Source organism: Oncorhynchus gorbuscha, linkage group LG03 (assembly GCF_021184085.1).
Source record: "Oncorhynchus gorbuscha isolate QuinsamMale2020 ecotype Even-year linkage group LG03, OgorEven_v1.0, whole genome shotgun sequence".
NCBI classification, from domain to species: domain Eukaryota; kingdom Metazoa; phylum Chordata; class Actinopteri; order Salmoniformes; family Salmonidae; genus Oncorhynchus; species Oncorhynchus gorbuscha.
This window is the reverse complement of record NC_060175.1, coordinates 80207298-80227106: the sequence shown is the minus strand read 5'-3', so window position 1 is coordinate 80227106 and position 19809 is coordinate 80207298. Positions and strand designations below refer to the sequence as shown.

Here is a 19809-nt window from a genome sequence, read left to right as displayed (position 1 = left end):
TTGACCAGCTATCAGACTTGTATAACACCAGACCATCTCCCTCTGTCCCTCTGTGTGTACTTGTCAGGGAGACCTGGACAGATATTAAAACTTAAAATAGAGTGGGCACGCAGGATCCTCTTTTGCGTATCCTGTGTGGGCACTGCAGGCTCTGGTTACACAGCGCAGGCACAGCTTCATATTGCACTGGAGAGGCAGATGACTCTACACTTCCCTGCTACACCGGTCCAGTAGCTGACCAGCTTTGCTAGTCCTCAGGGAGCACGTTTGTGGAAACGAACAGCCATCACCATGCCTAAAGTCAATATGCCAGGTGAGTCGTCTGGTGGGTGCCGCTGACATTGTATTGACAGACTGCTGCCCCACTCAAGGCATGCCCAGGCCTGAGATTGTTGGTGGCTCTGTCATGCAGCAACAGCCAATAAACAGATTTTCAGATAAGTTTTTTATATATGAAAATGTATCTCTTTGGTAATAGTCTTCTGTACAATGATTTGTCTATCCAGTCTTAATCTCAAGGGGTTTATATTCATTTCACAGCTTGTTTTCTAACGGAACACACATTTAATTACGAATGTCAGACTCAAATTATATGTTGGTGACTTTCTCACATTTGCAAGAGTCAGTCACGAACTTCTGCTGATTTATCCACTCATGTTTTTATTTTTTAAACATTTTAGGAAATCTGTTCATAAATGTAAATTTTAAGGATTTTCACAGGATAACAGTTTCTAATGAGTTCCTAATCTAAATTTGCCTTAATATCAGAGAGTTCTGGTATTTTAATTTACTGATGCAGTCACAGCAGGTTTTGTGGCATGGGCACAGACCAGACCAACTGTTCTGGTGGTACATACCCATTGAAGCATTTGTTTGTCTGTCTGCTACCCAATGTCACTGACATTATTAGTGATGGGCAGAAAATTAGCTTTACAGCTTTAGTGTCTAATCACCCAGGGCCGGACAACCGCATTTGGGGACCTGGGGAAAACTTCCTAAATTTCAACACATTTTGTCATGGTGCAGAGAGAATAATGTAATACACATTTTTTTGTTTTTGCTATGGGGCAGGATTTTCTGTTTTAAAGCTCATCTCATGCTTTTGTTCACATCTTGCCATGAGGCTGAGAGAAAATGTCAAAGTTTTAAGCTAATTTACTGCAATTCTACATATTTTGGGGTTGGAGCCCCAGCCCATTTGGTAATCCGGCCCTGTATGCATCTTGCTGGCAAGATGTTCAGTTAAGGCATAATATGAACCTCCAGCTATGAGCAAGCAGTCCACATTACCACATTCTTTTCATTTTTTATTTTACCTTTATTTAACTAGGTAAGTCAGTTAAGAACATTAAGAACATTCTTATTTACAATGACTGCCTACCCCGGCCAAACCTGGACGACACACAAACATTTTGTGCCCGCCCTATTACGGCCGGATATGATACAGCCTGGAATCGAACCAGGGTCTGTCGTGACCCCTCTAGCTCTAAGATGCAGTGCACTCTCTGACGGAGTGTTGGATACCTGTTATGTTACATTAAACATATGTGGATGTACTATAATACACAATGTTACATTATGTGTTGCCTTTTAGATTGAGAGTAGAGGAGAAATTGAATGAGGCATATGCTGAGTAGTTGCGTCAGAGCAGTGAAATTGAGAAAGTTAGAGATTGATGGCTGTAACTTGTCAGCAAATTCTGCTAGGTCAAGTGTTGTTATGGAAGAACCCAGGACATGTATTTCAGCCAAACATTTTGTTGGTCATTTAAGGAATATGGCATGATGGAGTGTGGTATATAACCAAAGTACCACGGCGAAGGGCTGTTCTTAGGCACAACTCTTAGCCGTGATATATTGGCTATATACCACAAACCCTGAGGTGCCTTATTGCTATTATAAACTGGTTACCAACGTAATTATAACTATTTCCCAGATAACAATGACATCACAAATGAGTGTACTGTAGTAGATTTTTGCTGAATACATTTTGCAACATTTATTTTTACTGCCCTAATTACACCACAAATGAGTCAATTGTAGTAGCTTTTCCTGAATAAATGTTGCAATGATTTGTAAACACTGCTAGATATTTTAGCAATAAGGCCCGAGGGGGGTGTGGTATATGGCCAATATACCACAGCTAAGGCCTGTTCTTAGGCACCATGATTTTGTGGTAATTAATTATGTTCAGTAAAAATAAATTGTTTTGTCATACCCGTGGTATCAAATCAAATCACCACGGCTGTCAGCCAATCAGCATTCAGGGCTCGAACCACCCAGTTTATAACTTGTAATATAGCACATTGATACCAGTGAACACCATGCATTTTTGTTCAATAGTTAAATGCTATATCAGTTTCTGAATGATGTTGTGTAAATTATCACTAGACCTGCGTCACCATTCAGAATCAAGTGGTTTATTTCCGTTTTGTTATATTTTCCTACTAAGGCTGTTAGCAAACAGCTGGCCCATGTTTTTCTTGTAATACTGGTACTGAAGAGTACTGTATCACCTCTAGCAGCTCGCTGTATGACTATTGTAATGAGTTCCTGAGTGTAATTCAATCATAAGAGGGCCCTGCTGTCTGGGGGGAGGGATATCACTCACTAATTTTTTTGAAGGGGTAGAAAATAGAAGTGCTATTGTTCAGACAGCTGCTCTCCAGGAGGCATGACAGTGGGTGCAGTGGTTAGATATGAGGTTGGAGCATGCCCAGGGCCTAACGTAAACACAGGAACATTCCGAGACTGCCTACAATGGATGTAAACTCATAGTCGGTTGAACTTAAGTTGAGTCATATTAAGTACAAAGGCCCTGCATAGTCAACATGGTTACAAAATGTACATGTTAAATTGTTGTGGAATGAAAAACGGTAGGTATGTCAAATGTTTTTTTGTGGAGAAAAAAAACAGTTGAAGTTGGAAGGTAACAGACTTGGGGTGAAGTCGTTAACTCATTTTTCAAACACTCCACAAATTTCTTGTTAACAAACTATAGTTTTGGCAAGTCAGTTAGGACATCTACTTTGTGCATGAAACAAGTAATTTTTCTAACAATTGTTTACAGACAGATTATTTACTTATAATTCACTGTATCACAATTCCAGTGGGTCAGAAGTTTACATACACTAAGTTGACTTGTCTTTAAACAGCTTGGAAAATTCCAGAAAATGTCATGGCTTTAGAAGCTTCTGATAGGCTAATTGACATCATTTGAGTCAATTGGAGGTGTATCTGTGGATGTATATCAAGGCCTACCTTCAAACTCAGTGCCTCTTTGTTTGACATCATGGGAAAATCAAAAGAAATCAGCCAAGACCTCAGAAAAACAATTGTAGACCTCCACAAGTCTGGTTCATCCTTGGGAGCAATTTCCAATCGCCTGAAGCTACCATGTTCATCTGTACAAACAATAGTACGCAAGAAAAAACACCATGGGACCACGTAGCCGTAATACTGCTCAGGAAGTAGACGCCTTCTGTCTCCTAGAGATTAATGTACTTTGGTGCGAAAAGTGCAAATCAATCCCAGAACAACAGCAAAGGACCTTGTGAAGATGCTGGAGGAAACCGGTACAAAAGTATCTATATCCACAGTAAAACGAGTCCTATATCAACATAACCTGAAAGGCCGCTTAGCAAGGAAGAAGCCACTGCTCCCAAACCGCCATAAAAATGCCAGACTATGGTTAACTGCACATGGGGACAAAGATTGTACTTTTTGGAGAAATGCCCTCTGGTCAGATGAAACAAAAATAGAACTGTTTGGCCATAATGACCATTATGTTTGGAGGAAAAAGGGGGAGGCTTGCAAGCCGAAGAATACCATCCCTACCATGAAGCACGGGGGGTGGCAGCATCATGTTGTGGGGGTGCTTTGCTGGAGGTGGTTCTGGTGTACTTCACAAAATAGATGGCATCATGAGGAAGTAAAATTATGTGGATATATTGAAGCAACATCAAGACATCAGTCAGGAAGTTAATGCTGGGGTCTCCCAAATGGGTCTTCCAAATGGACACTGACCCCAAGCATACTTCCAAAGTTGTGGCAAAATGGCTTAAGGACAATGAAATCAAGGTATTGCAGTGGCCATCACAAAGCCCTGACCTCAATCCTATAGAAAATTTGTGGCAGAACTGAAAAAGCGTGTGCAAGCAAGGAGGCATACAAACCTGACTCAGTTACACCAGCTCTGTCAGGAGGAATGGGCCAAAATTCCACAAAATTATTGTGGGAAGCTTGTGGAAGGCTACCCAAAATGTTTGACCCAAGTTAAACAATTTAAAGGCAATGCTACCAAATACTAATTGAGTGCATGTGAACTTCTGACCCACTGGGAATGTGATGAAAGAAATAAAAGCTGAAATAAATCATTCTCTCTACTATTATTCTGACATTTCAGATTGTTAAAATAAAGTGGTTATCCGAACTGACCTAAGACAGGGAATTTTTTACAGGGATTAATTATCGGGAATTGTGAAAAACTGAGTTTAAATGTAGTTGGCTAAGGTGAATGTAAACTTCCGACTTCAACTGTATATATACGGTGGGCATAACAAGTATTTGATACACTGCCGATTTAGCAGGTTTTCCTACTTACAAAGCATGTAGAGGTCTAATGTTTATCATAGGTACACTTCAACTGTGTAACGGAATCTAAAACAAAAATCCAGAAAATCACATGGTATGATTTTTAAGTAATTAATTTGCATTTTATTGCATGACATAAGTATTTGATACATCAGAAAAGCAGAACTTAATATTTGGTACAGAAACCTTTTGTTTGCAATTAGAGATCATACGTTTCCTGTAGTTCTTGACCAGGTTTGCACACACTGCAGCAGGGATTTTGGCCCACTCCTCCATACAGACTTTCTCCAGATCCTTCAGGTTTCAGGGCTGTCACTGGGCAATACAGACTTTCAGCTAACTCAAGTTTTTCTATTGAGTTCAGGTCTGGAGACTGGCTAGACCACTCCAGGACCTTGAGATGCTTCTTACGGAGCCACTCCTTAGTTGCCCTGGCTGTGTGTTTCGGGTCGTTGTCATGCTGGAAGACCCAGCCACGACCCATCTTACTGAGGGAAGGAGGTTGTTGGCCAAGATCTCGCAATACATGGCCCCATCCATCCTCCCTTCAATACGGTGCAGTCGTCCTGTCCCCTTTGCAGAAAAGCATCCCCAAAGAATGATGTTTCCACCTCCATGCGTCATGGTTGGGATGTGTTCTTGGGGTTGTACTCATCCTTCTTCTTCCTCCAAACACAGCGAGTGGAGTTTAGACCAAAAAGCTCTATTTTCGTCTCATCAGACCACATGACCTTCTCCCATTCCTCCTCTGGATCATCCAGATGGTCATTGGCAAACTTAAGATGGGCCTGGACATGCGCTGGCATGAGCAGGGGGACCTTGCGTGCGCTGCAGGACTTTAATTCATGAAGACGTAGTGTGTTACTAATGGTTTTCTTTGAGACTGTGGTCCCAGCTCTCTTCTGGTCATTGACCAGGTCCTGCCGTGTAGTTCCAGGCTGATCCCTCACCTTCCTCATGATCATTGATGCCCCACAAGGTGAGATCTTGCATGGAGCCCCAGACTGAGGGTGATTGACCGTCATCTTGAACTTCTTTCATTTTCGAATAATTGCACCAACAGTTGTTGCCTTCTCACCAAGCTGCTTGCCTATTGTCCTGTAGCCCATCACAGCCTTGTGCAGGTCTACAATTTTAACCCTGATGTCCTTACCCAGCTCTCTGGTCTTGGCCATTGTGGAGAGGTTGGAGTCTGTTTGATTGAGTGTGTGGACAGGTGTCTTTTATACAGGTAACGAGTTCAAACAGGTGCAGTTAATACAGGTAATGAGTGGAGAACAGGAGGGGTTCTTAAAGACGAACAGGTCTGTGAGAGCCGGAATTCTTACTGGTTGGTAGGTGATCAAATACTTATGTCATGCAATAAAATGCAAATTAATTACTTTAAAATCATACAATGTGATTTTCTGGATTTTTGTTTTAGATTCTGTCTCTCACAGTTTAAGTGTAACTATGATAAACATTACAGACCTCTACATGCTTTGTAAGTAGGAAAACCTGCAAAATCGCTGTCATCACTGTCAACCAAGAGTCAAGACTAAACCAATTCACCTTGGTGGTGTTTATATTATTCTTAACGATTTCACAAAACCAGAAAAAAATGCAACTATGTCTGTGCAACTATATATTCACAATATTATGAATGAATTGTTTAATTGGTAGCATTTCATTGTGTGACTGATTTTACTAATTGCGTTAGTACTGTACAAAGAGGTGCACTATTTGATAGATTCACCCGCTCCCTCTACCTTGGGCTTCCAGTGGGGAGACCTGAGGTCTACCTACCTACGCACCCCTCCCCATCTTGTACTTCTGAGTGGGAGACCTTCCCAGGCAGTGGCCTGCCTAGCTCACAAACTAGAATCGGGGCTCCCACTCCGACATAGTTGACATAATATCGTTTACGTGACATGCAAATGAGCGATCGATAGCCGATCATGCAAATGTCAACAATCCAAATGTTTTTGTGTGGGCGCCACGTGCTGCCCCCGGGATGATGCCGCCCAGGGTGGCTGCCCATGTCGCCTATACCTAAATCTGCCACTGCTAAAGGAGTACATTAATCAAAGGTAGCATGTCTAATTGAGTAGGGCTACGTTAGAGTGCATGTCAGTTGAAGTTACAATTGAACAAAATTAATTTCATGCTTGTTTGGATAGATTAATGTTTAACTTCAATACACATCCATCGATGCTCTAGTTGATTTTGTTGTGTCTTTCAGTCTTGGGGCAATTCATTGTTAGTATTTTATCAACGCCTTCTTAACTAACTCAATTGACTATCATTATGTTTAAGTCATCTCGTGCTGAATCAGGAAGGTTGCATCTCTAAATGGGAAAAGGGGTTTGGCTCATTCATTTTAATGTGTAATACTTTGGTAACATCATCTAACTCATTAATTTAATTCCTAACATGACTTGTCTTTGTTTCTTTGGTTCCATTTTGGGTTATCCTCTTCTCTCCTGCTGTGGAATGCACTATCAGGTCAAAGTAAGTATAAAGGGTGAGAAGAAGATATTAAACGTAGAGAAACCTGACCCTGCATGTACAGTGCATATCGTAAGTATTTACCCCCTTGGGTTTTTTCAAATTTAGTTTTGTTTTACAAAGTGGTTATAATTGTGATCTTCACAAAATACCTCAATGTCAAATTAATAAGAGAATTCAATACATTGTTCCAAATTAATAATACAAAAATAACATGGTTTTCTAAGTATTCACCCCTTTTGTTATGGCAAGCCTAAATAAGTCCAAATTTTATTCATGCAATAAGTTGCATGGACTCACTCTAAATGCAATATTTGTCATGCCCTGACCTTAGTTATCTATGTTTTCTGTATTATTTTGGTCAGGTCAGGGTGTGACAAGGGTGGGTAGATGTGTTTTGTCTTGTCTAGGGTTTTTGTGTATCTATGGGGTTTTGGTATGTCTAGGTAAATTTAAGTCTATGGTGGCCTGAATTGGTTCCCAATCGTTGTCTCTGATTGGGGTTGCTATTTGCCATTTTGGTTTTGTGATTTATTGTCTATGTGTAGTTGCCTGTCAGCACTCTGTTAATATAGCGTCACGGTCATTTTATTTAGTGGTCTTTCTTTATTAAAGGAAGTATGTATTCATATCATGCTGCGCCTTGGTCTCATCAATATGACGAACGTGACAATATTAGGGTTAACATTATTTTTTAATGACTACCCCAACTCGGTACCCCACACATACAATTATCTGTAAGGTCCCTCATTCGAGTAGCGTATTTCAAGCACAGATTCAAGCACGATGACCAAGGGGGCTGTTCCAATGCCTCACAAAGAAAGGCGCCAATTGGGAGATGGGTAAAAAAAAGCAGACACTGAATATACATTTGAGCATGGTAAAGTTATTAATTAGGCTTTAGATGGCCTCCAGAGTGGCACAGTGGTCTAAGGCACTGCATCGCAATGCTAGCTGTGCCACTAGAGATTCTGGGTTTGAGTCCAGGCTCTGTCACAGCCGGCCGCGCCCGGGAAACCCATTGGGCGGCGCACAATTGGCCCAGTGTCGTCTGGGTTAGGGGAGGGTTTGGCCGGCAGGGATGTCCTTGTCCCATCGGGCACTAGCGACCCATGTGTCAGGCACGCCCAGTGCACGCTGACACGGTCACCAGGTGTACGGTGTTCCCTCCCGACACATTGGTGTGGCTGGCTTCCAGGTTAAGTGGGCATTGTGTCAAGAAGCAGTGCTCTCGACCTTCGCCTCTCCCGAGTCCATACGGGAGTTGCTGCGATAAGACAAGACTGTAACTACCAATTGGATACCATGAAATTGGGGAGATAAAGGGGTAAAAAAAATGGTGTATCAATTCAACCAGTCACTATAAAGATACAGGGGTCCTTCCTAACTGAGTTGCTAGCAGAAGAAGGAAACCGCTCAGGGATTTCATCGTTTGGCCAATGGTGATTTTACAACAGTAACAGAGTTTAATGGCTGTGATGGGAGAAAACTGAGGATGGATCAATAACATTGCAGTTACTCCACAATACTAACCTAAACAACACACAGAATAAAAAATATTCCAAAACCTGCATCATGTTTGTGTAACAGTATAACTTTAGACCTTTCCCTCGCCCATATCTGGGCGCGAACCAGGGACCCTCTGCACACATCAACAACAGTCACCCACAAAGCATCGTTACCTATCGCTCCACAAAAGCCGCGGCCCTTGCAGAGCAAGGGGAACTACTACTTCAAGGTCTCAGAGCAAGTGATGTCACCGATTGAAATGCTATTTAGCTCACACCACCGCTAACTAAGCTAGCCATTTCACATCTGTTACATTTGCAACATAGCACTAAAGTAATACTGCAAAAAATGTGCCAAAGGAATGAACTTTTTGTCCTGAATACAAAGTGTTATGTTTGGGGAAAATCCAACACAACACATCACTGAGTACTACTTTACATATTATCAAGCATGGTGGTGGCTGCATCATGTTATGAGTATGCTTGTCATCGGCAAGGACTAGGATAAAAAAGAAACAGAATGGAGCTAACCACAGGTAAAATCCTAGAAGAGAACCTGCTTCAGTCTGCTTTCCACCAGACACTGAGAGACAAATTCATTCACCTTTCAGCAGGATAAGAACCTACAACACAAGGCCAAATCTACACTACAGTTGCTTATCAAGATGATATTAAATGTTCCTAAGTGGCCTAGTAACAGTTTTGACTTAAATTTGCTTGAAAATCTATGGCAAAACCTGAAAATGGCTGTCTAGCAATCAAACAACTTGACAGTGCTTGAAGAATTTTGAAAATAGTAATGGGCAAATATTGTACAATCCAGGTGTGGAAAGTGAGATTTACCCCAAAATATTTGCAGTAATTTTCTGCCAAAGGTGTTTCTAACATGTATTGACTCAAGGGGGTGAATACTTATCTAATCAAGATATATTAGTGTTTAATTAATTATTTGTGTTACATTTCTCTTCCACTTTTACATTAGAATTTTGTGTCGATCAACAAAAAAATTACAAAATTCATTTTAATACTACTTTAAAACAATAATAATCCAAGTGTGTGAAATATGCACTGTATGTCCCACGGTAGAAATTTGTGACTGTCAACATTAATTCATTCACTTATTTGTCATAGAATAAAGTTTGTAGTGGATGCTAGACAAAAAAAATGAATCAATGAATTGATCAGTCCGATGGCGCTTGAGCTTCCTGGGCCTTGTTGAGTCCACAGACACTGACTCCAGGAACAAGAGGCCAAGAGTTGCTGCAGTATCACAGCCTCTTTGTCTAGTTTGGCCCGAGAAGGCTGTCTTGTTTGTACTGTAGATATTTGATGTCATTGCAGAGCAAATTGTTGAGTGTTTATGTGAGTTGTCTGGCCCTAATCTTTGTGCTGGATTACTGTAGCTCTGTGTGCATGGAACCTTGTGTTCACAGCCCAGGCTAGTGCTGAGAGCTGTGAGTTGACGTTGGACCAAGTTCTGCTTGGTTTTATACACACTAAGCATGCGCTGCTGGAGAGTCTGTTTTCAACTGTTGCAGTAAGGTATGTCTAATGTTTCCCTTTGTGATATGATAGTACCTTGTATTAACACAAAACAAATTCAAACAACAATTTCAATCATGGTGAATTTGACCATCCTACTGTAGCTTGCTTTATCACGCCTGTTTAATCTATGCTGCTGATAGCTTGTTCCATGTTCAGTGCTTGTTTCGGGTCAACACTCCATGTTGTCCATTTCATTGCATAATTTCCTGGGTAATGCACTTGAATAGCTTTTGGGAAACAAAACGTAATGTAGAAAATTACGTAATAAAAGTGCACATTTTCAACTTAGTAACTACCTTTGAAAAAACGGGGTGTGTAACACCTATGTGTTTCTGCCAGAGACCGATGAGCATATGCTTGCCTTTGCGGAGAAAGTCTTTGCATCGGAGACCAAAGGTGAGGGCGTCCGTGATGAGATCTCCATGTTTGAAGTTCAAGATGACTGTCCCATCCTCCAACAGGAAATGGCCCACCATCTGCACACCAATGAAGATACTGACAAACGGTGGGTAGTAGTTCCTAAATCTTTTTTCTTCTTCATGTGAACTGTCCAACAATGGTATCACCCTTTGCCTTACCACTAAATCCACTGTTTGTCTGTCCCTCCTCCCCCTCTGTAGTAAGAAGAGACAGCAGAAGTGTCGCACCATCACTTTACCTTCGTCAATGAGTGACCAGGACAGGAAGGTGCTGCCCCCTGTGGTGGATGTGTTGTTGGACATACCAACCTACCTAGAAGTGCCCGACTTCCAGAGAGTGGCCATCATTGGAGACTATGCCTCTGGGGTATTATACCTTAGCTATGTAACCTACATTTCCCTTTTATCCGGGTTAGTCTTATGGAGAACAAATCTCCTTTGCAAGAGAGACTTGGTTCAAGATGACAGCGGGGTCGACCATGATGGACCCCACTCATAAATCAAATCAAACTTTATTTGTCACATGCGCCGACGACAACAAGTGTAGACCTTACTGTGAAATGCTTACTTACAAGCCCTTAACCAACAGTGCAGTTCAAGAAGAGTTAAGAATATATTTACCAAATAAACTAAAGTAAAAAATAATACAAATTAACACAATAACATAAACAATAACGAGGCTACATACCGGGGGTAACGGTTAGAGGTAATTTGTATATGTAGGTAGGGGTGAAGTGACTATGCATAGATAATAAACAGTGAGTAGCAGAAATATACAAAATAAATGGGGGGGGTCAATGTAATAGTCCGGTGGCCATTTGATTAATTGTTCAGCAGTCCAATGGCTTGGGGGTAGAAGCTGTTAAGGTGCCTTTTGGTCTGAGACTTGGCGTTCGGTACCGCTTGCCGTGCGGTAGCAGAGAAAACAGTCTATGACATGGGTGACTGGAGTCTTTGATAATTTTATGGTCTTTCCTCTGACACCGCCTATTATATAGGTCCTGGTTTGCAGGAAGCTTGGCCCCAGTGATGGACTGGGCTGTATGCACTGCCCTCTGTAGCGCCTTACGGTCAGATGCAACACCAGGCGGTGATGCAACCGATGTTGCACCTGTAGAACTTTTTGAGGATCTGGGTACCCATGCCAAATCTTTTCAGTCTCCTGAGAGGGAAAAGGTATTGTCATGCCCAGTCTTGGTGTGTTTGGACCATGACAGATCGTTGGTGATGTGGACACCAAGGAACTTTAAACTCGCGACCCGCTCCACTACAGCCCTGTTGATGTTAATGGGGGCCTGTTCGGCCCGCCTTTTCCTGTAGTCCACGATCAGCTCCTTTGCCTCCCTCATTGAGGGAGAGGTTGTTGTCCTGATACCACACTGCCAGAGCTCTGACCTCCTCCCTATAAGCTGTCTCATCGTTGTCGGTGAGGCCTACCACTATTGTGTCGTCAGCAAACTTAATGATGGTGATGGAGTCGTGTTTGGCCATGCAGTCGTGGGTGAACAGGGAGTACCGGAGGGGACTAAGTACGCACCCCTGAGGGGACCCTGTGTTGAGGATCAGCGTGGCAGACGTGTTGTTGTCTACTCTTACCACCTGGGGGCGGCCTGTCAGGAAATCCAAGATCCAGTTAGAGAGGGAGGTGTTTAGTCCAGGGTCCTTAGCTTAGTGATGATCTTTGTGGGCACTATGGTGTTGAGCTGAGCTGTAGTAAATTAAGTGTATTCTCACATAGGTGTTCCTTTTGTCCAGGTGGGAAAGGGCAGTGTGGAGTGCAATTGAGATTGTGTCATCTGTGGATCTGTTGGGGCGGTATGCAAATTGGAGTGGGTCTAGGCTATCCGGGAGGATGCTGTTGATGTGAGCCATGACCAGCCTTTCAAAGCACTTCATAGCTACCGACGTGAGTGCTACGGTGCGGTAATCATTTAGGCAGGTTACCTTCGCTTCGTTGGGCACAGGGACTATGGTGGTCTGCTTGAAACATGTAGGTATTACAGACTCAGTCAGGGAGAGGTTGAAAATGTCAGTGAAGACACTTGCCAGTTGGTCCGCGCATGCTTTGAGTACACGTCCTGGTAATGCATCAGGCCCCGCGGCTTTGTGTATGTTGGCCTGTTTAAAGATCTTGCTCACATCGGCTACCAAGAGCGTTATCACACAGTCATCCAGAACAGCTGGTGCTCTCGTGCATGCTTCAGTATTGCTTGCCTCGAAGCAAGCATGAAAGACATTTATCTCATCTGGTAGGCTCATGTCACTGGGAAGCTCGCGTCTGGGTTTCCCTTTGTACATTTACATTTAAGTCATTTAGCAGACGCTCTTATCCAGAGTGACTTACAAATAGTTTTCAGGCCCTGCCACATCCAACAAGCGTCAGAGCTGGTGTAGTAGGATTCAATCTTAATCCTGTTTTGACGCTTTGCTTGTTTGATGGTTCGTCTGAGGGCATAGCGGGATTTCTTATAGGCGTCTGGATTAGTGTCCTGCTCCTTGAAAGCGGTAGCTCTAGCCTTTAGCTTGTTGCCTGTTATCCATGGCTTCTGGTTGGGGTATATACGTACGGTCACTGTGGGGAAGATGTCTTCGATGCACTTCTTGATGAAGCCGATTACTGAGGTGGTATACTCCTCAATGCCATTGGATGAATCCTGGAACATATTCCAGTCTGTGCTAGCAAAACAGTCCTGTAGCTTAGCATCCTCGCCATCTGACCACTTCAGTATTGTCACTGGTACTTCCTGCTTTAGTTTTTGCTTGTAAGCAGGAATCAGGAGGATAGCATTATGGTCGGATTTGCCAAATGGAGGGCGGGGGGAGAGTTTTGCATGCATCTCTGTGTGTGAAGTAAAGGTGGTCTAGTTGTCTTCCCTCTGTTTGCACATGTGACATGCTGGTAAATATTTGGTAAAGCTGATTTAAGTTTGCCTGTATTAAAGTCCCCAGGCACGAGGAGCGGCGCTTCTGGGTGAGCATTTTCTTGTTTGCTAATGGCCTTATAGAGTTGGTTGAGTGTGCTCTTAGTTCCAGCATTGGTCTGTGGTGGTAAATAGACAGCTACGAATAATATAGATGAGAACTCTCTTGGTAGATAGTGTGGTCTACAGCTTATCATAAGGTACTCTACCTCAGGCGAGCAATACCTCAAGACTACTTTCATATTAGACATCACGCACCAGCTGTTATTGACAAAAGACACACACCACCACCCCTTGTCTTACCAGACATAACTTCTCTGTTCTGCCGGTGCATTGAAAATCCTTCAGCTCTATATTATGTACACAATAATCTAGAAGAAAAAGAAACGCACATCTATTTAGGCGATGGTGCTGGCTAGCGGTGTAGAAAACTTGAAAATAAAAGAGAGCCGCACACTCTAGGAGCTCAGATGCAAAAATGTAATTACCAGCGTTTCGACAGCCAAGCTGTCTTCATCAGGGTATAATCACAAACACTGTGGGATGACTCGTTTATGTAGTGTCAAAAGACACAGGTGTCTGTAATCCTGTAAACCTCCAATTGTTCCCAACTCTTCCACTCTCTAAAACTCCTCCCCATTCCAATTTGGGTTGTCATCCCAGTGACTGGCAGACCACCCCTGTCCCCCCCATATCCCAGAGCAAACAGTGCCACCCACAGAACAGAAGCAGATCAACCGCCAAAGCTTTTCCATCGTTCTCACTTCGATTTGCATTATATATAGCTATTTAAAAAAAACGTAAATATTTACATTTCCATAATTAACTAAATAATATGCGTAATAATGTACATATTTAGCAAGCAATTATTATTTTTGCAAACAATTATGGTGATTCATCCTATATTGTCCCTAACATCATTACCCCCTAGCAACAGATGTGGGACACACACACAAGCACACACACTCAACCCCTTTCCCCCACAAACAACCATAAGCTCAGATGCTCAACAGCTGTTCCATCCCTAAGCTTTGATGTCTTCATTATTATTCTACAATGTAGATAATAGTAAAAATAAAGAAAACCCCTGGATTGAGTAGGTGTGTCCAAACTTTTGACTGGTACTGTATGTCTCCACCTCCCTCTCTCCTCAAATAGCAGCAGAATTAAGTCTTGTTGACCCTGTTTACATGTTGTGGAGCAGTGTCTTTTTTGACGGGTTAAACTGAGCTAGCTGGATGTTGGAGGAGTAGCATGGCTGCCCGTGGCCCTGGGTGTGAACTTGACCTTTATGGCTGGTATGTGTCTCTGGGTCTGGGTCATTGACCTCGTGTAGGGAAATCTCCTCACATAAATAGATCCCTCTAGACTGAAAGTAAGAACCCGGCAAAGGTCGTCTGGGTTTAAATTTCAGTAATGTGGCTCTGACATTTACAGAGAGTAATCATTAGGAGGAGGTGGGGCTTGCTTATCAAACTGCTTGTTGCTCACTTTCCCAATTTAAGCACTACTACATAATCCACTTATGAATATTACATAATCATTGGTCTATTGTGAACGACCGATAACTTGCTGACAATTATACATTTTTGTTTGATCAGCGATTACTTCAAGGAACGGAGGGTTGGAGCGATGCATTGGAACAGGGCCCTTATTACATCATTCCCCTCTCTACTCTTAGGTGACCATGGACGACTTTGAGCTGTCCTGTAAGGGCATGTACCGTGCTCTAACCATCAGAGAGAAGTACATGAGGCTGGCCTACCAGCGCTTCCCCCTCACCTCATCCCAGTACCTGAGGGAAATTGAGGGAGAGCCCTTTAAGCCTGAACACACAGTGCAACCAGGTATGCAGACTAGGCTGACAAGTTTGAACGTAATAGAGAGGGATACGCATGCAGTAGTTTCTCGTGACAGACTATTACTGCCAGTGGTTGTTCTAGCTTGTATGGCTCCCTGGCCGAACCCCCCCAATATAAATATAAAAATATATAGAAAAATAAGAATCATTAATATAAAAAAAGAAGTAACAAAGACAAATAGAAACAAATTTGTGTTGATTTGTCAGTCGAGCGTCAATACATTACCCATCACCCAACACTGTCAACCAAGAGTCAAGACTAAACCAATTCACCTTGGTGGTGTGCAGACAGATTTTATATTATTCTTAACGATTTTGCACAAACCAGAAAAAATGCAACAAAGTTAAACTGTATATTCACAATATTATGAATGACTTGTGGTTTATTTGGTAGCATTTCGAAGTGTAACTGATTTTTACTAATTGCATTAGTACTGTACAAAGTTAGAGGTGATAGTTTTTTTTGATAGATTTCTTCGATAGATTTCTTCGCTCCCCCTACCTTGGGCTTCCAGTGGGGAGACCTGAGGTCAACCTACCCCCACCCCCTCCCCATCTCGTACTTCTGAATGGGAGACCTTCCTAGGCAGTAGCCTGCCTAGCTCAAACTAGAATCATGGCGCCTACTCCGACCAAGGTTAATTGAAAAACTGGAAACACTTATCTCCCTCACTAGCTTTAAGCACCAACTGTCAGAGCAGCTCACAGATTACTGCCCCTGTACAAAGCGCACCTATAATTTAGCCCAAACAACTACCTCTTTCCCTACTTTATTTATTTATTTTGCTCCTTTGCACCCCATTATTTTTATTTCTACTTTGCACATTTTTCCACTGCAAATCTACCATTCCAGTGTTTTACTTGCTATATTGTATTTACTTTGCCACCATGGCCTTTATTTGCCTTTACCTCCCTTATCTCACCTCATTTGCTCACATCATATATAGACTTGTTTATACTGTATTATTGACTGTATGTTTGTTTTACTCCATGTGTAACTCTGTGTCGTTGTATGTGTCGAACTGCTTTGCTTTATCTTGGCCAGGTCGCAATTGTAAATGAGAACTTATTCTCAACTTGCCTACCTGGTTAAATAAAGGTGAAATAAATCAAATAAAATAAAATTGACCCACAGTCCCACACGGTGACATAATATCATTGACGTGACGTGCAAATGAGCAATATAAAACCGATTGCGCAAATGTCACCATTCCCCCAAATATTATGTTGGCACCCTGTGCTGCCCTCGGTAACATGCCTCCCTTGGCGGCTGCCCATGTCGCCTATACCTAAATCCGCCACTGATTACTGCCAAGAAAGTGTCTAACAGGTAACATTTTGTTTGCCAGTCTTCACATCACCACCCAAGATGGGCGAAGACCCCTTCAACACCAAGTGCTTGCCTGAGAACCTGAGCTGGGTAGCCCGTATGAAGGACGGTGTCATTTATACATACAAAGACGCGGCAGCGGCCGACCAACACAAACCCATCGAGAACATGCCTGCCCCTGACTACATCACCTTCATCGACGACATGAACTTCCTCATCGCTCTGATTGCACAGGGCCCAACGTGAGTCTTACTGCATGACTAGCTACAGAATTGTTAACGGAGTATGTGATACCCTATACCCGTTACAGCTTGGCTAATGGAAAGCCTCAAAATGAATTTTAATTGGCCATACTTTCTTCGTTCTTGATTCAGTAAAAAGTGTATTTTATAAATGTCTGTGTCCAGTTGCAGGTGGTTCTCCAAAAAACAGAGAATATTCAGAAATATATTAAATCCACATTTTGGATTGAGTGAGAATTGCCTCTTGGATGTGTGTAGATCTTTATTTTGGTCACACTGTGTGACGCGCACTCACCTACTTCTACGCGTGGCTGTGGCCACGCATAGAAACAACTAGTTCCTGCAAAGATGTTGGGAAATCCAAGATCTCTGGCAGCTAAAATTGCGAGGGAAATCCCCACTCGGTGCAAACCGTGGATTTAACATCTTTCTGAAAATTCTCTGATTTTAGAGAACCAACTGGACACTGACATTTATAAGATACATTTTTTACCGAATCAAGAACAAAAGAAAGTATTGCCAAGAACAGGTTATTTGAAAAATTCCTTGCAAGGCTTTCCATTAGCCAAGCTGTAATGGGTATGGAGCATCACATATCCCGTTAACAATTCTGTAGCTACTTCACGACGGGAGATCAACTCCAACGCAGCCAAGTCACAGCAGTATGTATTTACCAATGGTGTAAAGTACTTAAGTAAAAATACTGTACTTTTCTTTACTATCATATTTTTTACTACTTTTACTTTTACTTCACTACATTCCTAAAGAACATTATGTACTTTTTACTCCATACATTTTCCCTGACACCCAAAAGTACTCGTTACATTTTGAATGCTTAGCAGGACAGAAAATGGTCAAATTTGCACACTTATCAAGAGAACATCCCTGGTCATCCCTACTGCCTCTGATATGGCGGACTCACTAAACACAAATGCTTTGTTTTAAAAATATGTCTGAGTGTTGGAGTGTGAGCTTGGCTATCCGTAAATACTTTTACTTGGGTCATTTTCTATTAAGCTATCTTTACTTTTACTCAAGTATGAGAATAGAGTACTTTTTTCGCCACTGGTATTTACAGTATGTACTGGCTTTTGATCCAACCCTGCTCTAACACACCCGATTCAACTAATTCTGATCTAAATTTAGCACTATAATTATTTGAATCAAGTGAGTTAGGCTGCGTTTACACAGGCAGACAAATTTATATTTTATTTCCCCACTAATTGGTCTTATGACTAAACAGGTCAGCTCTTTTGCCAATAATTGGGTAAAAGATCAGAATTAGGCTGCCTGTGTAAACACAGCCTTAGTGCTGGTCTGGAACAAATAATACAACATATGGACTACATATTACACCACGAAATGTCTTACAACTTTCTAAGTTCCACATGACATGTTTGATTGTCCTTTTTGTCTCTCCTGGGTGGCAGTAAGACGTACACTCACCGTCGTCTGAAGTTCCTCACGTCCAAGTTCAATGTGCATGAGATGCTGAACGAGATGGAGGAGATGAAGGAGCTGAAGCTGAACCCCCACAGGGACTTCTACAACTGCAGGAAGGTAGATGGCTACCGCTTTACAAAACATATTAACATTAGCCTATCTTATTAACCTGTTATTAGCCTTTTAAGACCTCTTAAGATGTTGGCTTGACAGTCGCTGGACCCTGGTCGAGTCCCGGTCAGGGTTACCCCTCAAATTTCTTACAGTATACTTCCATGGTTGGTTTCATTGACTCTCCCCCTTAACTGCCCCTAATTGACACTTAGGATCAGCTTGAGCAAAGTGAGTTGTATGATCACTGATCTACAAATAGGATTCCCTTCCAAATAGATTTTGTGCGATTAAGATTTGCCTTTCATGGCTCAGGCGATTCCCCCCGCCAAACACACACACACAACCAGACATTGATTGATTGGAGACAGCTTGTGTCAATTACAGAATATTTCCTCGGATTTTCTACCTACAGCAACTAGGGGATAATACTGGAAATACTGGTAAAAGCACAGTGCCTCCATTTCTGCACAAAAACAGGGCCCTAGACAGTCAATCACAGAGCACATTTAATATGATAGCAACACTAAAACTAACTGCTTGTAATGGGCAATCTTCACCCTGTTACACTAGTTTCATTTCATTTATAAAAATGATGGCTATGACAAAATGACAAAATAAAGTCTCTCCTTTCAACAAATACCTTATATTTGTGAATAGCTTTAGATAAAATAATACTTTATTACTAGAATAGACTTGCTTAACCTCTCTAGGGTATGTGGGACGCTAGTGTCCCACCTGGCCAACATCCAGTGAGATTGCAGAGCGCCAAATTCAAATACAGAAATACTCATTATAAAAATTCAGAAAAGATACAACTATTTTACATAGGTTTAAAGATTAACTTCTTGTGAATCCAACCACGGTGTCAGATTTCAAAAATGCTTTACGGCGAAAGCATACCGTACAATTATTTGAGCCCAGCAGACAAATCATTACAAACAGTAACCAGCCAAGTAGACGAGTTACACAAGTCAGAAATAGAGATACAATTAATCACTTACCTTTGATGATCTTCATATGTTTGCACTCAGAAGACATTCATTTATTCAATAAATGTTCATTTTGTTCGATAAAGTCTCTCTTTATATCCGAAAACCTCTGTTTTGTTCGCGTGTTTTCTTCAGTAATCCACAGGCTCAAACGCAGTCACAACAGGCAGACAAAATCCAAATTGTATCTGTAAAGTTCATAGAAAAATGTCAAGCGATGTTTATATTCAATCCTCTGGTTGTTTTTAGCCTAAATAATCGATAATATTGCAACCGGACAATAACGTGGTCAATATAAAAAAGTAAACAAGAAAGGCACTCTCTCGATCACGCACATGAAAAAGCTCTGTGACACTGC

General features: G+C 41.9%; 1 protein-coding gene across 1 annotated transcript in view; it reads left to right on the top strand.

The window, feature by feature from the left end:
- The first annotated feature begins 160 nt into the window (after positions 1-160).
- Positions 161-19809, top strand: part of LOC124031998 (AMP deaminase 1-like) — a 38676-nt gene continuing 19027 nt past the window's right edge. The window contains exons 1-7 of the mRNA XM_046343916.1: positions 161-313; positions 7077-7082; positions 10472-10637; positions 10753-10918; positions 15154-15319; positions 16683-16905; positions 18336-18465. Of these exons, the coding sequence (XP_046199872.1) occupies positions 292-313; positions 7077-7082; positions 10472-10637; positions 10753-10918; positions 15154-15319; positions 16683-16905; positions 18336-18465 (879 nt within the window). The 5' untranslated portion in view covers positions 161-291. The remainder of the gene's footprint in view (positions 314-7076; positions 7083-10471; positions 10638-10752; positions 10919-15153; positions 15320-16682; positions 16906-18335; positions 18466-19809) is intronic.